Source organism: Pteropus alecto, unplaced genomic scaffold, assembly GCF_000325575.1.
Source record: "Pteropus alecto unplaced genomic scaffold, ASM32557v1 scaffold92, whole genome shotgun sequence".
In the NCBI taxonomy this organism is placed as follows: Eukaryota; Metazoa; Chordata; class Mammalia; order Chiroptera; family Pteropodidae; genus Pteropus; species Pteropus alecto.
The window spans coordinates 9,121,691-9,138,755 of record NW_006432447.1 but is presented as its reverse complement, the minus strand read 5'-3'; the positions used below and the strand labels follow the sequence as shown (position 1 = coordinate 9,138,755).

The window sequence follows — 17,065 nt, the reverse complement described above, 5'->3', positions numbered from 1 at the left end:
AGTTGTCTTGACTGAAATGCATCAATGAAAGACATGAGATAAATACCAAGTACCCCACATTCATCTCACTAAAGGTACTAAGGCTACCATGTTTAGAGTCAGGTACTAGTGAGAGTTTGTCCTTTTATGGAAGTGATTTCTCCTGGTCTTGGAGGTGACTGCTTTCCAGGTGCTGTTCTGGGTTTTTGCTGTGCCAGACAGCCAGATAGATGCCAGTGGACTCTGGAAACCTCACAAAGGGGAAAAACTGGATTTGGCCTCTTTAGGGTTATTAGGTAGGGCCAGCATATAACTTTAGCAGTTGCAGGAGATTTCCAGGAAGTGGTAAGATCTCTTAATGTTTTCCTATCTTTAAACATGTCAAGGGCTCTTTCAAATTGGGTTTAAAAACACTACAGAAAATTTCTTGATAAGAAAAAAAGGGCAGGAAAGGCACAACAAATACATTTTCTGCTTTTTTCATTTTATGAAGTTAAACTTGGCTGCCTATTTACAATTTCTTGGCACTTCACCACTCTTCCCAGTGTGGCTTTAGCCTAATAGTGTGGCTGAAGTTGAGTTAGTAGTCTCACGTTCTTGTTCTTCTCACCTCATAGCCATTTATTTGATAGTGCTGACCTCCTTTGCCTCTGCAAAATTTCTGCCATTAGGTCTGGTAATTATTGGTCTCATGGTGCCTTGACCTTTCTGCTTAGCACTCTCTTACTTCCCAGATCCCTGGCTTTGCTTTTGGTTTTCATCTGTGGATGTAATAACAATGGCTATCATTTATTGCATGTTTTTACTGCCAGCCACTGTGCTATATAACTTAAAAGTACATGTCATTTTATCCTTAGACAATTTGAACTGTTCTGATCGCCATTATACAGATAGAGTAACTGGGGCATAATCTTTGATCCATTTATTCACAAAGGAGAAAAAAAGAATTTTAAGAACTTTGTAGTTATAGAGATCTTTCTCTTCTAAAATAATTTTTTTCTCATGGTCAATTTTCATGAAAGGCCTTTAGAGTTTATATTTATAGAATATATATATATATATATATATATATAAACTTTCTAGGTTCAGGTATTTCAAAAAGGGCTTGTAAAAATAAAGTTTAATTTAAACTTTAAATTATACTTAACACAGCTAAACACAGCACACGGTTATATTAGTGTTTTTCTCCAACTTTATTTTTAAAATTAATTCATTTTAGCAATCCAGAGTTACTTTTGTTACTTAAAAACTACTTATGGGAGACACACATTTCCAAAGCCTCAGGTGAGATTTCATTAGCTAGAACTCAGAAAGAGCAAAACCTAAAGACTTCATGGAAAACATAGGAAACATTTTACAAATGGAATATGGGACATTATAAGATTCTGCTTCAACACAGGTGCTTCCTTTGCCTCTTGTACCTTTCACAGAGAGTAAATGTTTTTAACTTCTTTACTGCAAGGCTGCGTAATTTCAAGTGAATGGCCCTTATTGAATAGCGATGGCTAGAGAAGGGAACCTGATTTTGTAGTCTATTCAGCGGGCCCCTATGTTTAAAAAACTTAGTGAAAAAGGAAGATGATTGATATAATTCAACTGACTTTAAACTCTGTAGCCCATACACTCTTCAGTTTAGTGCCTGTCAAACCAGTTATTTGTCAGAGTAGAAGTGGGAATGAATAGCTTTCCATGCAAGGTTAATGGCTTAAAAAAGCAGTGATGAACCAGGAAATAGGACACTTATTTTGGTATAATTTCCATATTGACCCCCAACTCCAGGAATCAAGGAAAAGAGATTTTTGATATAACAAGGTCTTAATGTGCTTATAGTCCACATTAGATCCTCTATTTGCTGGAAAAATACATAGCTTCTCAAAAAATAGATGCACGCGACTGCTCTGTTCTTGATTTTTCTGAGAATAACCATTTCTTTAGAGATATTAAAAACATCCTTACTAAGGAGCCCCATGCACTCTGTCTTAAACAATTCCTTATTTCAAGAACTTTTATTTGAAACAAGTCAGTCTTTAGGGTTGAAAACTTTAGGAGCAAATGAGATTGTATTTTTGCTTTTTGTAAGTGGCCAGAGCCAGTCAACACTTGGGTGCTGTGTGTGTAACTGGCTGATGCTGGGCTTACTCCTTCTCTAAGAGTGTGGTACTACGAAGAAAGTGGAGAAATTTATTTACCAGATTTTAGGAACTGAACATAGGCCTGTTCAAAATAGCAGCTTAAAACCATACTTAGGGTCATTACTACCAGTGAGTAGAGAAGAAAGGAAGAACACACAGTGCAATATACAGATGATGTATTAATTGAATTGAACACTTGAAACTTCTATTTCTTAACCAATGTCACCCTAATAAATTTAATTAAAAAAATCTGTAGGAATACAAATGAGGTTCAGAAATATACTTTCAGATCTTGCCCAAATGTATTCATTCCACTTGTTATTTTCAAGTTCTTTATTTGGAACTGGCCAGCACTTTTCACAATTCTGTTGGTATTTGTAATTTTAGCTGCCTCTAGTGTGTTCCAGAGCAGTTTCTTTCAAAGTCTTTTGACTGCAATCCATAGTAAGAATTCCATTTTGCACAACCATCTAATATATGATATGCATATCTGATATTTTCCATTTAATATGCTGGTTATGACTCATTAATTTCATATCCCATTAATAGGTCAAAACCTGCAGTATAAGAAGTGGCCTAAATTCTGGTATTACTACATATATCTCTAATATTTTAATTTCTTGTTGTTTCCTTCTCTGATCTAGCAGCTCAGGATGCTGTTTCTCATTTTGTTGGGGCCATTAGAGTTTTAATTTCTGCTTTAAAACTTGGAATATAACTAAAGTGCTCATCAACCCTGCCATGGTCTCATTTACTAAGTACCTAAAGATAAATAGTTTTCTGTCTGGCATCCTAACTGCCATCTTCCAAGGCCCAGACCTTTCATAATAGAGAATGAAGAGGAAACAGTTGTAAAAAAATTTTTTTGGAAATGATAACCCAGCTTCTGCTTATAGGAAATAATTGAGGTATGAAAACATGGCTGGCTGATTTGCTGCAATTTAAAGGTTATAGACTATTATAAGTAACTTACTGCAATGGAACATGAGAAGTACAAGTATGCTTTCAAGTGTGTGTAAGGAATACCGAAGTTTCTTAAATCAGGGTGTATTTATTAAAAGCAGAATACAAAATATCTTTGAATTCAAAGATTACCTACTGCAGTGTTTAACCCCTAACAGGTTAGTTCCAAAGAAAAAAGTTAATCATTTTAAGGGAGGTAACAAAAATTTTAAGGAAGAATTATACATCTGGTTGTAGACTGAGTTTATTCAAGCTCTGAGGCCTCAGTATGTTCCTCCATGTTTTCAACCATTAATAGCCCAAACCGATTGCTTAACTCATACCAACATCTAGCATCTGAGAGGGTTCCCACTCTGTTCTTTGACCGGCTGGAACCTTGTTTCTTTTGCCTTCTTTTTTTGGAATTTGATTTACTCTTTGATAGGAATAATTCAGCAGGGGCACAGGACTTCGTGGCACTAAACAGATGCTCATAAAGTTGCTTTGCCTCAGGACACATGCTCAGGAGACTTTCTACAGAGGTTGATGTTAGAAGGTGTCGGCATAGTCCATGCATCAGGCTTCCACTATACAGACTGTTCAGTGGGAGAGAGAAGGGTGGTGGTAAAGCATAGGTTCAGTGAACTGGGACAACCACCATTAACATGGCTTCAACAAATGTATCTAAACATTGAGAGTTCTATTTATTAAAATTACTGAAGAATAATCTGTTCCTTGAAGGAAGGAACTGAGCTGTTATTACAAAGATTACTTCTTGGCTGGCGATATTTTTTCAGCAAATTAAATGATGGATGACTGCTGGTTCTGTAACTAGCCCAAAGTTGAGCAGGCCTCTTAACACTTCAAAAGAAAAGGAATTAAAAAAAGCCTTTGATAAACCAAACAGGCAGTCTGTTGAAATATGAGAGTATTTAACGGCATCATTTGCAAGGTCATTCATTCACTTGAACTAAAAACCTACTTCAGAAATAAAAGATAAGTGTAATGGGAAGCCATGATTTTAATATATAACTAACTGCCAGAGTTGATTAACTGGTGACTTAGCAACTGATGTAGAACCATCATTTAATCAGTGTAAAATCATCACTTATAAAACCTTGGGAATGCTGAGATGCAATAACAATCCTACTGAAATCACCATTAAGAAAACTATTTGGACTTGTTTTTCCTGTTTTTTTTTTTTTTTTTAAGAGATTTCTGGTAACTAGAGAGGATCCAGTCAAGAATGGCCTAAATTATTAAAAGCAAGAAATAAAGAATCCGTAGGCCAAAGGCCAATTAATCTTATTTGGTAGAAAGTTCTAGGGTTAGCTCACATTTAAGGCCTAGAGATGTATTAACACTATTATCCTAGGAAGTTTTTCACCTTGAAACACACCAGGATATTTTGTATGCCTCCATATATCATTCATTTATTCAACAAGTATTTGAGCACTGGGTCTACAATAGTACATTAAATAGACAGGTCCCTGCCCTCATAGAGTTCATATTCAAGTGGGAAGAGACAAAGTATATATACAATTTCAATTTTACTTCCTAACTAGTTTCCTTTTATCTTCCTCCCTCTAATACCTCCTGGATGGACAATCACCAGGATGTCCAATGCTTTGATCCTACCACTTTCTCACTGGCCTACACCCGACTGCTTTCATTTCTTTCTTAACCACCTTAAACTCCATAATCAAACATTGTAATCACTAACTGGCATACAGCCTGCCTCTCCCTTCTTCATACTGGCCTGACAAAACAAAAATCCTACATAAAGTTCACTTAAGCATCTAATAGTCATCTTACTAGAATAAAAGCTCCATGACAGCAGAAATTTTTTTTTAAATTTTTTTTTCACTTCACTGTTGCAGAGTAGGCATTTAATAAATACTTGAAAGAATAAGTGAACAGTATGCCAAGTAGTAAGAAATGCAATTACAGAAATACAAAAGGGTAATAGGACTAGAGTGCCTGGAAGTGGAGGGTAATTTTATCTAATCATAGAAACTTTCTTTGGGAGTATGGCAATAACTTAATATTCTTCCTGTTTCAGTTCTTTAGCTGCAAGACCAATTATCTTCAGATGAATTTTTAAAAATAACTTGCTTTAAATGTAAATAAAAGTATTTACTTCTGTATGCAGCCATCTGAACTAGTTTTCCGTGGTGCTTACCGAGTTAGGTCTGGCTCTGGGAGAGGAGAGGACAGCAGCTGATTGAGATACATCCCCATCTGCAGACAGCACTGCCACTGACAGAAGATGTGAGCCGTGTCTAAATCCAGTCTTGCGCCCGGCCGCGTCTGCTCCTTCATTCTTTGGAACTCTGCATACAGCATCTTAGCACCATCTTTCCGCATACCTTCCGTATCTAGATAAAGAAACAACCCAAGGGCAGTATTTCCAATTATACTGTATCAGCTTTTAATTTTCTTTATATCTAAAACTTCAAATTCCATAAAGAAAATAATTAGTTTAAATAACCAAAATGCTTTTCTTTTCTGGCTCCTTACTATTTTAATGTCGTTGTAAAGTCTTGCTGTATAAACTGAAATATTATACTGAAATGCCTTTTTAATGACAACCTAACTATTCAACCCCAAGTTATTTTTTACCCGTAAAATAGTATCTCTTCCACTGATCTAAACACATTTGCATCAAACTGCTCAAACCCTAAATCTGTCTCTGAAAAATACGAATTACTATCAATATCATTCTTTTTTCTTCCACCAAACTTCCTTTCATTGAGACCCCCATGTTACAGTGCACTTAAAGAAACAGCCTGTATGTTCAAAGCACATTTTAACTATTGTTTTATGGAAGGAAAACTAAAGTATGACTCCTAGAGAATGTGGCAAATCATCAACTTCTTCACATAGAGGATAAGGGGCAAGCAACAGCCTTGGGAAATGAATGCTGAGTGTGTTCAGCTATAAGCTTCTGCAGGTTTGTTTGAGCAGGGGTGCATAAAATGACATCCAGACCAACTTGAAAGTGATAAAAAGGAGGCCCACCTTTTATCAATTAGCGAGCAGCAAGGCACTGAGCCTGCCTGGGTGCTGGGTCCACAATTCCTAAAAGAAAAGAAACAGACCCTTGACATGCCCCTTCTGTTGGACTCAGGTAAAAACGTAATAGGCTTGTGCTTTGAGAATTTTCTTAAACTATATTTATTATTCGGTAGGAGGAAATACCCTAAACTTGTATCTTAAGCAGTAATGAGCTTTAACTTATTTTGCATTAAGTTGGCTGTCATATAACATCGGTCCCTTCTGACAGCTACTCACTCTGACACCTAGGGTGTCTCGGAGTCATACTTGTTCATTCTTTCATTTAACTTTTTTAAAAGTAAACTCCAGAGTAGAACTTTATTCAGTGATGGAAATGTTTTGTATCTGCACTTGTTTTCTAGCCATAGGTGGCTACTGAGCACTTGAAATGTGGCTAGTAGCTACATGTTAGTACTTTTCTTGAGTGTGTTAACTATTAGACATATATACTTAAAGTGTTATGGTATTGATAATCTTTCAAAGAGAATAATTCATTAGAGAATTGAAGTGCTCCAGTGCATCAATATTTATTTCATCTGATATTTAAATGCAGATGAAATTGCCTCAGTGTATTTCTCCAATAGAGAAGTTACTATTTCTACCATCACGACTTATGTACTAATTGGAACTTACAGTAAAGGAAAAGGAAAGTAAAAAATCAGCACAAGCATGCATGTTTATTGTGGTTGCAGGTATTTGAAATTTCACCAGTGGGAAATTTTAAATGTTTCTAGTGATGATGCTGCTGTATTGACAGGGATAAAATATGTGGACTGTAAAATGCAACTGGGATATCACACAGTCACACTTCATAATGGGCTAAAGCTTTAGTTAGGTGCCATAGAGCAGGTGTCATTAGGCTTTATTAGTACATTTTCACTGTTGTGCCCTTGAAGTCAAACTCTCCAGCACTGAGCTTGGCACATGGAAGTGCTCAAAAATATTTACCAATGAATGAGATATTGGTGCCTCTGTTTCTAAGTTCTGATATAACTGATAGGAGTAGATAATCCAAGAATGCTTTTTGTTTAAACTTTCAATTATATGTAAGTAACATGCAAAATTTCTGATATAACTGAGTAAATAATCCAAGAATCTTATAAAACTGATAGGAGTAGATAATCCAAGAATGTTTTTTTGTTTAAACTTTTGATTACATGTAAGTAACATGCAAAAATATACTGGAATTTCCATATACTTACCAGGGCTGTTGATTATGGCATGCAATGGCCCCATCAGCATCCCCAGCAGTAAGGCTTGTAGATGATGTAGCTTTGCCTTGGCCCCTGTGTGCTGCAACCAGTAGCAACTGACAGCAATGGGCAATTTCAACAGAGTAGGGACTGGGTCCAGGATGGTCTGTTTCACCTTCAGCGTTTCTAGCAGAAGTAATTGCCGACTAGCCAAGGAGAGCTGAAAATACACACCAAACATCGTCCAAGTTACTTTGAAGAATGACTTTTTCCCCCCTAGTATGAAGAGACTTTAATGAAAATGAAACTGCTGTGTCAGTTTATCTTCCTGGGGGGTGGGGAGGGGCGGAGGGTGGGAACAAGCCACATTCAAAGCATTCAGAACATTAATGAGGTGCTTAGTAAATAAGATTGACTAAATAAATGTATCTCTACTCCTGCTACACAGCCCTTGCTCTTGTCATTCCGTCTTCTATGTAGGTTGATGAGCATCTTCAGTGCCCATGTCACGGAGATTGTTAAAAATCCAACTCTCAGCATCCTCCTACCCGCCCCCCCCGCCCCCCCCACCCAATTGGATTCAGTAAATTCTAGGGGTGCCCAGGAATCTGCATTTTAACTTCTGCTTTGAGAAAAATCTATACTTAACCATACCCTTACTTGCTAGTAAATATTTAGGTCCTACCTTCTCCATGATGCTATTATGATCACCTCCAGGAGAAACTTAGATTACATGAACCTTTGAGGTGTTATCATATAGCCTTCTATTTGTTTGGGTCCTGTCTCATGTCCCTACCCAGTTGAATGTTTTATTGTCTTTATGTTCTCCCACACAGGGAGATTGTCTCAGCATGGCTACTTGTAGATGAGGTATATTCAAAGCAGATAGGCATATTTAAGGACTACCTGCATTGTACTTGCAATAACACAACACATGCACTTATTTTTAGAGAGTGCACTTCAAATACAAGGAAGTAAACAGCTATGAGGGCTTTGGGTTCCTTGTTGAACTAATTTTACATTAACGAATCTTAAGAACCATAATGGATCTTACAGGTTATATACTTTTACAAATAGGGAAATTAGGACTATTAAAAGGGCACCTTCAGGGAGACTTTACAATCAAACTTTAAGAGAAAACAATAGTTATATTCCTAGTATATGCACACAGCCAGAAAAGGATTTCTTTATTATTTGAAAGGATGAGACAGTCTGACACATTTCTCAGCACCAAACACCTAGTTTGCAGTAAGTGTGTTGACAGCTGAGAATAAGATGTTAACCTGAAGTAAAAACACTTCATAACTGACAGAACAGTTTCATCATTAGTGCATGAGAACATTAAATACAATGATTTATAAGAACTGGTTTTAATAATACTGTGGTAAAAATTTTAAAATTAGCACTCAAAAGTGCTTTACAGTATAATCAATTACCCCTACAGGGAAGTAGCATTAACTACTTAAAGTAACTACTTTTTATCATCTAAACTGGTTGAAAATCGCACCAAGTAAAGGCTTAAAAAATTCATGAATTCTTTACTACATATAATTCTTAAATTATTGAATTCTCTAGGCAAGTTACAACTTATGAACAAAGCAGAGTCTGAGTTTGACTTCAGAGACATTTTGTCCCTCATTAACTACAGCCTTGGTCAAGTTTCTGAGCTTTTCTAGTCTAATCATCTGTGAAATTGGCATTATAAGGTGTTACACAAAATGTTTGATGGAACCCCCTAGTCCTTAGCCTCTTCCAAAAGGGAAACAAACTACTCATAGCCCTTAAATCTGGTTAGGTTTTATCCCATGTGACAACTCCTTTCCCTTCCCTTCAGGGAGAGGGAAAGCATAAACCTTCAAAAGAAGCTGCCACACAGAGGCAGAAGTCCCCAAAAAGAGAATGGTCTTGGCGCTGCCTCCCCAAGAATGATCTACTTCTATCTCTCCTTAGGATTAACCTCTTGCTGGTTAACTTGAGTGGTGCTCTGTCCACGGCCATTAAAATCCAAAATGGAAAGCCTAACCTATGAGGTCACTATAGGAATGAAATGAGAGATTGTATAACATTTCTATTACAACAGCTGGCACAAAGCAGACAAAGTATTATTCACATCGTGTTAAAAACAAAATGAATAGATACTAACTATCACAAACTTTCTATACTTGTACCTACATTTGTCTCTGGAATCACATTTGTACCTGATACTGTTCTAGAATTATGGGCTAATTACAGCTAACCACATTGAGCTAAATACAGAATTGATTAGCTTATGCCAAGAGAAAACCAAATGATGATCACTGTGCAGAAGGTGAACTAAAATTTCACCCTACTCTGAATACAAGTAAGTGATGAGAACACTTGTCATTTCTACTTAGCAAGGAGTATAATCAGCATGCTACACTCATTGACTCAACTGGATTTTCATATGGAGGGAAAAAATGCCCTGATCCCTATGTCATGCTATGTAGAAACAATTCCAGATAGATTGTAGATCTAAATGTGAAAAGCAAAACAAAAACAAAAACAACTTGTTTATCAAAACATATTAGAGTGAAAAGACAATCCACAGATTGAGAGAGGCAATTGACAATACATGTTATCTGACAAAAGACATATATGAAAAAAACAACAGGAAAATGGGCAAAACACTTTGAACAGAAACTTACTTACATAAGAGAAAATCCGAATGGCCAATGAACACTTGAAAAGGTGCTCAAATAAATCATCAGAGAAAAGCAAATTAATACTCACTAAATAGGCTAAAATGATGCCACTACACAACCATCAGAATAGCGAAAGTTTTTTAAGACTAGAAGATACCAAGTATCAGCAAGGGTGTAAAGCAAGAGGAACTCTCATAAGCCGCTGGTAGGAATATTTATTGGTAAAACCACTTTACAAGACCATTTGGCATACATTGTCTAAGCTGAACATATGTGTATTCTATGACCCAGCAATTCTACTCCGAGTTATATAGCAAATTCATATTTTCACTAAATGAGGTGCACTAGAATGTTCATAACATTGTAATAGTCCGAACTGTGAACTCCTATTACCATCATCTATAAAATGGAAAAATGTGCTTGTCCTACAGTGTAATAATATACAGCAACACGGAATGATCTGCAACTACTCAGTGATATAAATGAATCTCACAAACATCAAGTTGAATAAAATAAATCAGATGAAAAGAATTCATATTGTATGATCCCATTTTTATAAAGTATAAAAACAAAACTATTCAATGTTAGAGGTTGGAATAGTGATTACAGGGGCTGGGTGAGGGGGTGGGTGTTACTGGAACCAGACACTAGGGAAAGCTACTGGGGTGCTGATAATGAGTCTTCATCTGGGTGCCCTTTACATGGAAGTGTTGAGTTGGTGGAAAATTCATCAAGTTGTTTAATTATCTGTGCACTTTGCTATATGTACATATGCAGGGAGGGATGAATTGCAAAGAGGCAAGAAGAAACCTTTAGGGGTGATGGAAACATTAATTGCAGGATGAATTCACGAATGTAAACAGATTGAAACTCAAAAGTGCACACTTTAAATATGGCCACTTCATTGTACATCAATTATTTCTCAAGCCATAAAAAAAGTTCTAAAAACCCCTCCAACACGGCACCGTTTTGTTGTGAGTAGAAATGTAATTTCGGCAAAAACATCACCCTTTAGAATGTTGTTAATTTCAATTTTTATTAGTGTGGGTAAAGTTTTAATCCTTCTGTTTGGAATTGTTCCTATGCTCAACTTTCTAGTTCTATTACCCTTGAAACATGATAAAAGTTAGTCAGCTGTGTTACTTAACATAATAAAAATGACTCTTGTAAAACTGCATCTAAACCTGAACTATAAATGAACTTGAATTATAAAACAACCAGATGGAGACACCATATCCTGAGGCTTCCCTAAGTGCAGTGACTTGTAATTAGGCATGTCCCTTGCAGCAACTTTGGAAGCTATGTCTATGGAACTGTTACGAGAGAGACTGGATCCAGTAGGGAAGGAGGCCAGTGAGACTTTTCTTTCCTTGAGATATAATTCACATGCCATAAGATTCATCCTTTTAAAGTGGTTTTAGTATATTTATGAGCTGTGCAACCATCACTAATTCCAGTACATTTTTCACTACCCAAAAGGAACCCTGTTCCCATTAGCAATCATTCCCCATTACCAAGGAAGCTTTTGTACCTGCCTGATGTGAATCCTGTTTCCTCCTGCCTGAGCTGTCACTAATGGAAAGGCTAAAGAGGCTAGTTCCTGAGGTCAGCTGTATAGACCAGGAACTGGCACTACTGACATTCTGGGCTGGATCATTCTTTGTTGTAGAGAACTGTCCTGTGCATTGTAAGATATTTATTTAGCAGCATCCTTGACCTCTCCCCACTAGATGGCAGTAGCAACTCCCAGCCTCCCCCTGCCCAACACCGACCCCATCCCAACCTCTAGGTAGTGACAGTCAAAAGTGTTTCCAGACAGTGCCAAATTCCCCCCTTGGGAGATGTGAAATCACCTTCAGTGGAGAATCAATGGAGTAGACTGCTGCAATGTCTCCCAGATTAAAGGCAAGCCTGATTCTAACTGGTGGAAAGCTACGGCTGCTGTCCTCCCTCGAGTAGACTGGCACCAAGAGTGGCCTATGAGAGTCTCTGAGTCTGAAGAGTTGGATTTAAGAAAACTCCCAAAGGGCATTTCAATTGGTATTGTAAGTTTATCTGCATTTAATTTGTAAATTTAGTTATATTAGCATAAGCAGTTTCATATCAATTTGTAATTTAATACAAAAAAACAGTAAACACTGGGATCCATGATAATTTTTTTTACCTTGAAAAGGGAATTGGTTTGAGTGTTACTCAGGTTTAAACAACACTGACTTAGGCTAAGAATCATGTTTTCAGTACCAAACCAAGCAAATCGTCACGACACCATAAATTAAAAGCCTTTTAAAAAGGTCCTAGTCAATAAAAATGAAAAAATTAGACCCAAGCATCAGTATTAATCTTGTTAATTGAAATTTGATGCAGTCTGAGTACTTAAGAATGTTATGCCTATGATCAATGCCTTTGGGCACACTTTTTTTTGGTAGCTCAAATTTCTTATCTTCAGCCACATAACCCCATGCTGTTGATAGCTGGGATCAACACAGTAGCAGTAATAACTACAGAGGTAACACAGACTACTGAAGTACAGTGGAAATGGCAGATATAGAGCTAAAAGATCTAGGTGAGAGCCCTAGCATTGATACTCCCTAGCTGAGGTATCACATAGTTACCTAGTTTTCTCAGCTATGAAACTGGGGCAATATGGCTGCCAACCTCAGTTTATTATATTGAGAGATAATATACATGAAAACACTGTGTAACTTGTAAAGTGATTTACAAAAACTACATTAGTATTACAAACTTACCTCAGTCAACTTGCTTAAGTTGAAAGGATCCTTGGGCAGTTCTACTGCCTCGACAATTGATGTTTTGATATTTTTATTAATCCTTTCCACTTCGCTGAAAGCTAGAGGCTGAGCAGACAATGCACTCCAGGACATGTTTTCCAGATGTGGAGAAACATTCAAAAGAAGCCCATAGATGATTTGCCGGATGGGCAAAGCTATTCTGTGAGCATTTGGCTGCTGCATGTTTTCCACTTGTGTGTGAAGAAATGTCCGTCTAAGCACCAAAGCATCACTGATGAAAGGAGAGAGCTGGCCTTTGGCCAAAGCCACTAGGATCCATTCCGGTAAACCCAGATTCAAGGCATCCAGACAGACATAAGTACCACACTGGAAGAAATCCTGCAGCTTCACCTGGGACTGCTGGTATTCTTCCATGGAACAGCAGAGAAGTTCCTTAATATTTTCTCGATCCTTTTGGGGAAGATATTTCAGAACATTATTTAGTGCTTCAGTGGGGTCAGCAAAATGAGACAACCAATTCAGAAGTCCCAGAACTCGGTGGTGTCTCCTTCCCTTAGAACTGGCAGCTCCAAAAGACAGACGTACTTTACTTAAGAATGTCTCCATGATGGGCAGGTTAATATGGTCATTTCCGCATAGTACCGCAAAGAGAGGTAGTAGAGCTTTATTCATATTGCTGAAGTAACGGCAGAGTGCATCAAGGGAAAAGCATTTGGTAGGGATATAGTAGTCTTTTGTGCCCTTAATAGTGTTCATGTTTCTCCACTGAAAGCTATTCAGTGGGCAAAACCCAGTTTTTAGGTCAAAAATGCAAAAGTCACTATCCGACGATAACACGGGGCAATTCCAATGATTAGCCAGTGTCATAATGTCCCGATCTGCTTCTGAAAAGCACTGAACAAAACGTACCCGCAGCTTGATCAAAACCTGTATGAACACTTCCCGGATGAGTAAGGGACACACATACCCACCACCACCAACAGAAAGAGAATGCGCCATCTGGATCTTCTCCCTAGCTCGATCCTTTAAAGTTGTAAGCTTTTTATCTGAAATGTCACATCCACCATCTAATACGACATATGGACATATGTTACAAGAAAACAGTGATTCAAAGAATTTTTGTACAACATCTGCAAAGGAATCATAGTCCCCTCCATACCGAAGCTCCAAGTTTGAGTTGAAGCAGAGCCGGTGGAAAAGAGCATAGCCATCAATGATAATTCTTGTGTCTCGCAACTTCAAATCAGTGAAGAATTCATTACTATGATCTTCCACAAAACTCATTAGTCCTCGGATACCCATGATGACTGTCTGAAGAACTGCCTGTTTAAAATAGAACACACTTGAATATAGGGGACCAAGTCACTGTCTGGGGCACCATTAAATCAATAGCAAATGTTAAGAAGAGCTCTTTACAACATATTAGGGGTCAGTGTCTCAATTCTTACCTAGATCCTTAGGCAATGCCAATTAGCTGAGTGCTTTTTCATTCTCTCCTGCTTTCTCTGTGTGTTACAGGATATAGTTCAATGGTTTCATGGAGTTGGACCTTTGGATACAAATGAAGGCTGCTGATAATTCTAAAGGAAAATCAGTTTAAGTCCATTACTGACACAATAGTACAGAACTTCCGTTGACTTTGAAATTTAAAGTTAATATTCGCCATCTTATAACAGAATATTTATTTTGTGGAGTCAAAGTAAAAAGTCCTAAGCCATAAAAATTATATCCTCAATCTCATAATTAATAAATCAGAAAGCATTGGGCTTCAGTTAACTAAAGTGTGTAGGGCAAATGATATGGATCTAGTTTTTCTTTTTTGACAATCAGAGTCTGGGAACTTCTTTCAGGCCTTAGCTTGTGGGCCCATCTTAATTGGCATAATTCTAAGTAAGGAAAGGTTTCATGCCTCGAAGACCTAACTCTCTAACCTCAGAGGCCCTTCTCATCTTGTCTTTGCGTATCTTGCCCAGTTACCGACAATATCCTTCAATATCTGGCTACCTTAAGTCACAGGATCAGTATTACTAGTTTTTCCTTTGGTCTCAGACTCCAATATGGCTCAGCATGGTACTGTCACAAAATCGTGAGATTATGTCAAGCATGGATTTTGTTTTTTGTTTTTGCATTCATTCCGATTTTTAAGGATACTGCATTAAAATTTATCTTGATTACAGAATTTTTGGGCAACCTTTTGCATTTTGCGCCTAGTCTTGGCCGTATCTCAGCACCTTATCCTGTACAGTACTTATTTCTTTAGAAGTCTGTCTTGTAAAGTTATGCCAGCAGAGACCGTGACAACTTATCCTAAATTACAGGACCTTGCATAGAGTAGTTTTTCAACAGATAGCGTGCTGGAGAGTTGGCAGGCGCACAAAAGGTTTGATACAAGTCCTCCAACACAGGCCGTCGTACGCCGCGACACCCTGGGAACTCACAATCCACCACCCGGACGAAGAACAGAGCCCACCTACTCTGTCCTCCCAGGAGCCAAGCGAGTACTGGAAGCCGGAAGCCCCGGCACCTGCGAGTCCAACCCCAAGAGTGGGAACCGGAAGTCTTCGGGTATGACGTCACTGAGAAGCCCGGTTCAGTGAAGCCAGTATCGGCAGAGTACTCAGGGGCGCAAGCGGTCCGGCGCGAGGTCTCTAAGGCTGGGACGGCTGGGAAATACGCTCCAAAATGGCTGCTGTCAGCTTACGGATGCTAGGCCCGCTCGGCCTGCTCTCTTTTTCCCCGCCCACTTGAGTCCAGGCACGCTTCCGCCCCCAGTGACAGGCTCTGGGCCGCCGCGCCAGAATTCCCAGCATGCCCCGCGTTGTTTCCCTGGCAACATTGCCCAACAGCCGTGGCCGGGGTGGTCCTGGAACTCGGAGGGTCCTGGAGGCCTGCCCACCGTACGTCCCGCTTACGGGCCGGACTCTGGGCATACCCTGGCGCCGCCGCTCCTCCGCCCTCCACCTCGAAAGGTATGCGAAAGGCGCATCTCCCGGCGCGTGGGCTTCCCCGCACCGGGGAAGGCAATGGTTTCAGGCTGCCCCGGTCGGGGTCCACACTTCTCTACTTGCACTTCAACGACCTCCTCCCTTACCTAGACTCCTTACTTTCCGGATCTGCTCCAGTCTCCGGAGAATAAGTGTTGTTAGTGCCCCCTCGATATATATTTACCCGCTTTGCGAAAATGCAAATTAAAAAATAAAAGTTGAGGCAAAGAATTGTTCGTTTTACCTTAAGGTTAGGGTTTACCTTTAAGGTTAAATTCCTACTTTAGCAGAATCTGGTGTCAGATCTGCTTCCTCTCATTTATCATTACAGCGGAAGAGAACTACTTGTCTTCAACCTGTGAAAAACACTCCCATGCGTTGCCTTTTGCCCGTAGCCAAATTATCTTTACCTCCAAGGGTCAGTTTGCATAGGGCGTTAATTTTTCACCTTTCTCTCAGTTCCCATCCAACTTTGTAAATCTTCCCTCCCCTCCCCTACCATACACACCTTGTTCCCCTTTGGACAGAAGTTGGTCTGCCAGAAGCTTATCTGCCTTAACAAAGTTTATTGAACACCTACTGTATGCCAGGGACTGAGGATACAAAAATAAAGGTGTGTTCCAGGCGCCCAAGTTCATTCACAACCCTTTGAAGTGGGGCAAGGGTACCTTGACAAGTGCACATATAGGTCTAGAATCTAGACAGTGTGATACATTCCCAAGCAACCAGGTAGCTCTATGGTTGCACAGAGGAGACTAATGGAATCCATGGCCTAAAGGTGGACTGAGAAGGAGGCAGCTCGGCTGAATCCGTGAGGTTGGGCTAGAAGTCTCAGAAGTCCAATTATTCTCTCCTTTGCTAAACAAGGACCTTTATCTCATCTCTGAAATAAGGAGAATTACAGTGATTGAGGGGGTCCTTTTCAGTTGAAAAGACTGTGAGTCCATACATTTTTCTTAGCTTGATTTGGCCAGAAACCATCACATTTTTTTTTCTTTTTTTGCCAGCAGAAAGGAAGCACACAAAAGATACATTTGGAGGCCTGTTCTCCAATTGTTTCTTCAGCAGTAGATTTCACTAATATTTTCTGTGATCTTGATAATCCCACATAATTTTATATTCAGGGATTTTGAGGTACGAGCCTCAGTGCTGAAGATCCAACCCAATGCTCTATTGTTTTACTGTTGTCATGAGCACATATTTGGTTTCTTTCCCTTTCTTGTCTCCATCCCTCCCTCCCTTTCTCTCTCTCTTTTTCTTCCTTCTTTCTTTCTTTCCTTCCTTCCTTCCTTCCTTCCTTCCTTCCTTCCTTCCTTCCTTCCTTCCTTCCTTCCTTCCTTCCTTCCTTCTCTCTCTCTCTCTCTT

At 38.9% G+C, this 17,065-nt stretch overlaps 2 protein-coding genes across 12 annotated transcripts in view; one reads left to right on the top strand and one right to left on the bottom strand.

Moving 5' to 3' along the window:
* Positions 1–1,151: 1,151 nt before the first annotated feature.
* ASTE1 (asteroid homolog 1) lies at positions 1,152–15,333 on the bottom strand. 5 transcript variants are annotated; one of them, XM_006907290.3, is made up of 6 exons: positions 15,191–15,333; positions 14,165–14,296; positions 12,714–14,039; positions 7,313–7,523; positions 5,236–5,431; positions 1,152–3,649 (listed from the first exon to the last, which is right to left on the bottom strand). In XM_006907290.3, the coding sequence occupies exons 3-6, from the start codon at positions 14,016–14,018 to the stop codon at positions 3,319–3,321; spliced, it is 2,043 nt and encodes a 680-aa protein (XP_006907352.2). In that variant the 5' UTR covers positions 14,019–14,039; positions 14,165–14,296; positions 15,191–15,333; the 3' UTR covers positions 1,152–3,318. The 5 variants fall into 5 exon arrangements, with proteins under 5 accessions (XP_006907352.2, XP_015441265.1, XP_015441264.1 ...); XM_015585779.2 differs by having other exon boundaries at positions 14,165–14,265; positions 15,191–15,317; XM_015585778.2 differs by having other exon boundaries at positions 15,187–15,315.
* Positions 15,334–15,499: 166 nt separating this feature from the next.
* NEK11 (NIMA related kinase 11) overlaps positions 15,500–17,065 on the top strand; it is a 202,726-nt gene continuing 201,160 nt past the window's right edge. For 6 of the 7 annotated variants that reach the window (XM_015585785.2, XM_015585783.2, XM_025043575.1 and 3 more), the window contains exon 1: positions 15,550–15,685. Coding sequence is in view for 1 of the 7 variants with exons in the window: in XM_015585784.2 (XP_015441270.1) it covers positions 15,525–15,685 (161 nt within the window). In the remaining 6 variants the exon portion in view is untranslated. Of the gene's footprint in view, positions 15,686–17,065 lie in introns of all 7 variants that reach the window. The other variant, XM_015585784.2, reaches the window with a different exon arrangement.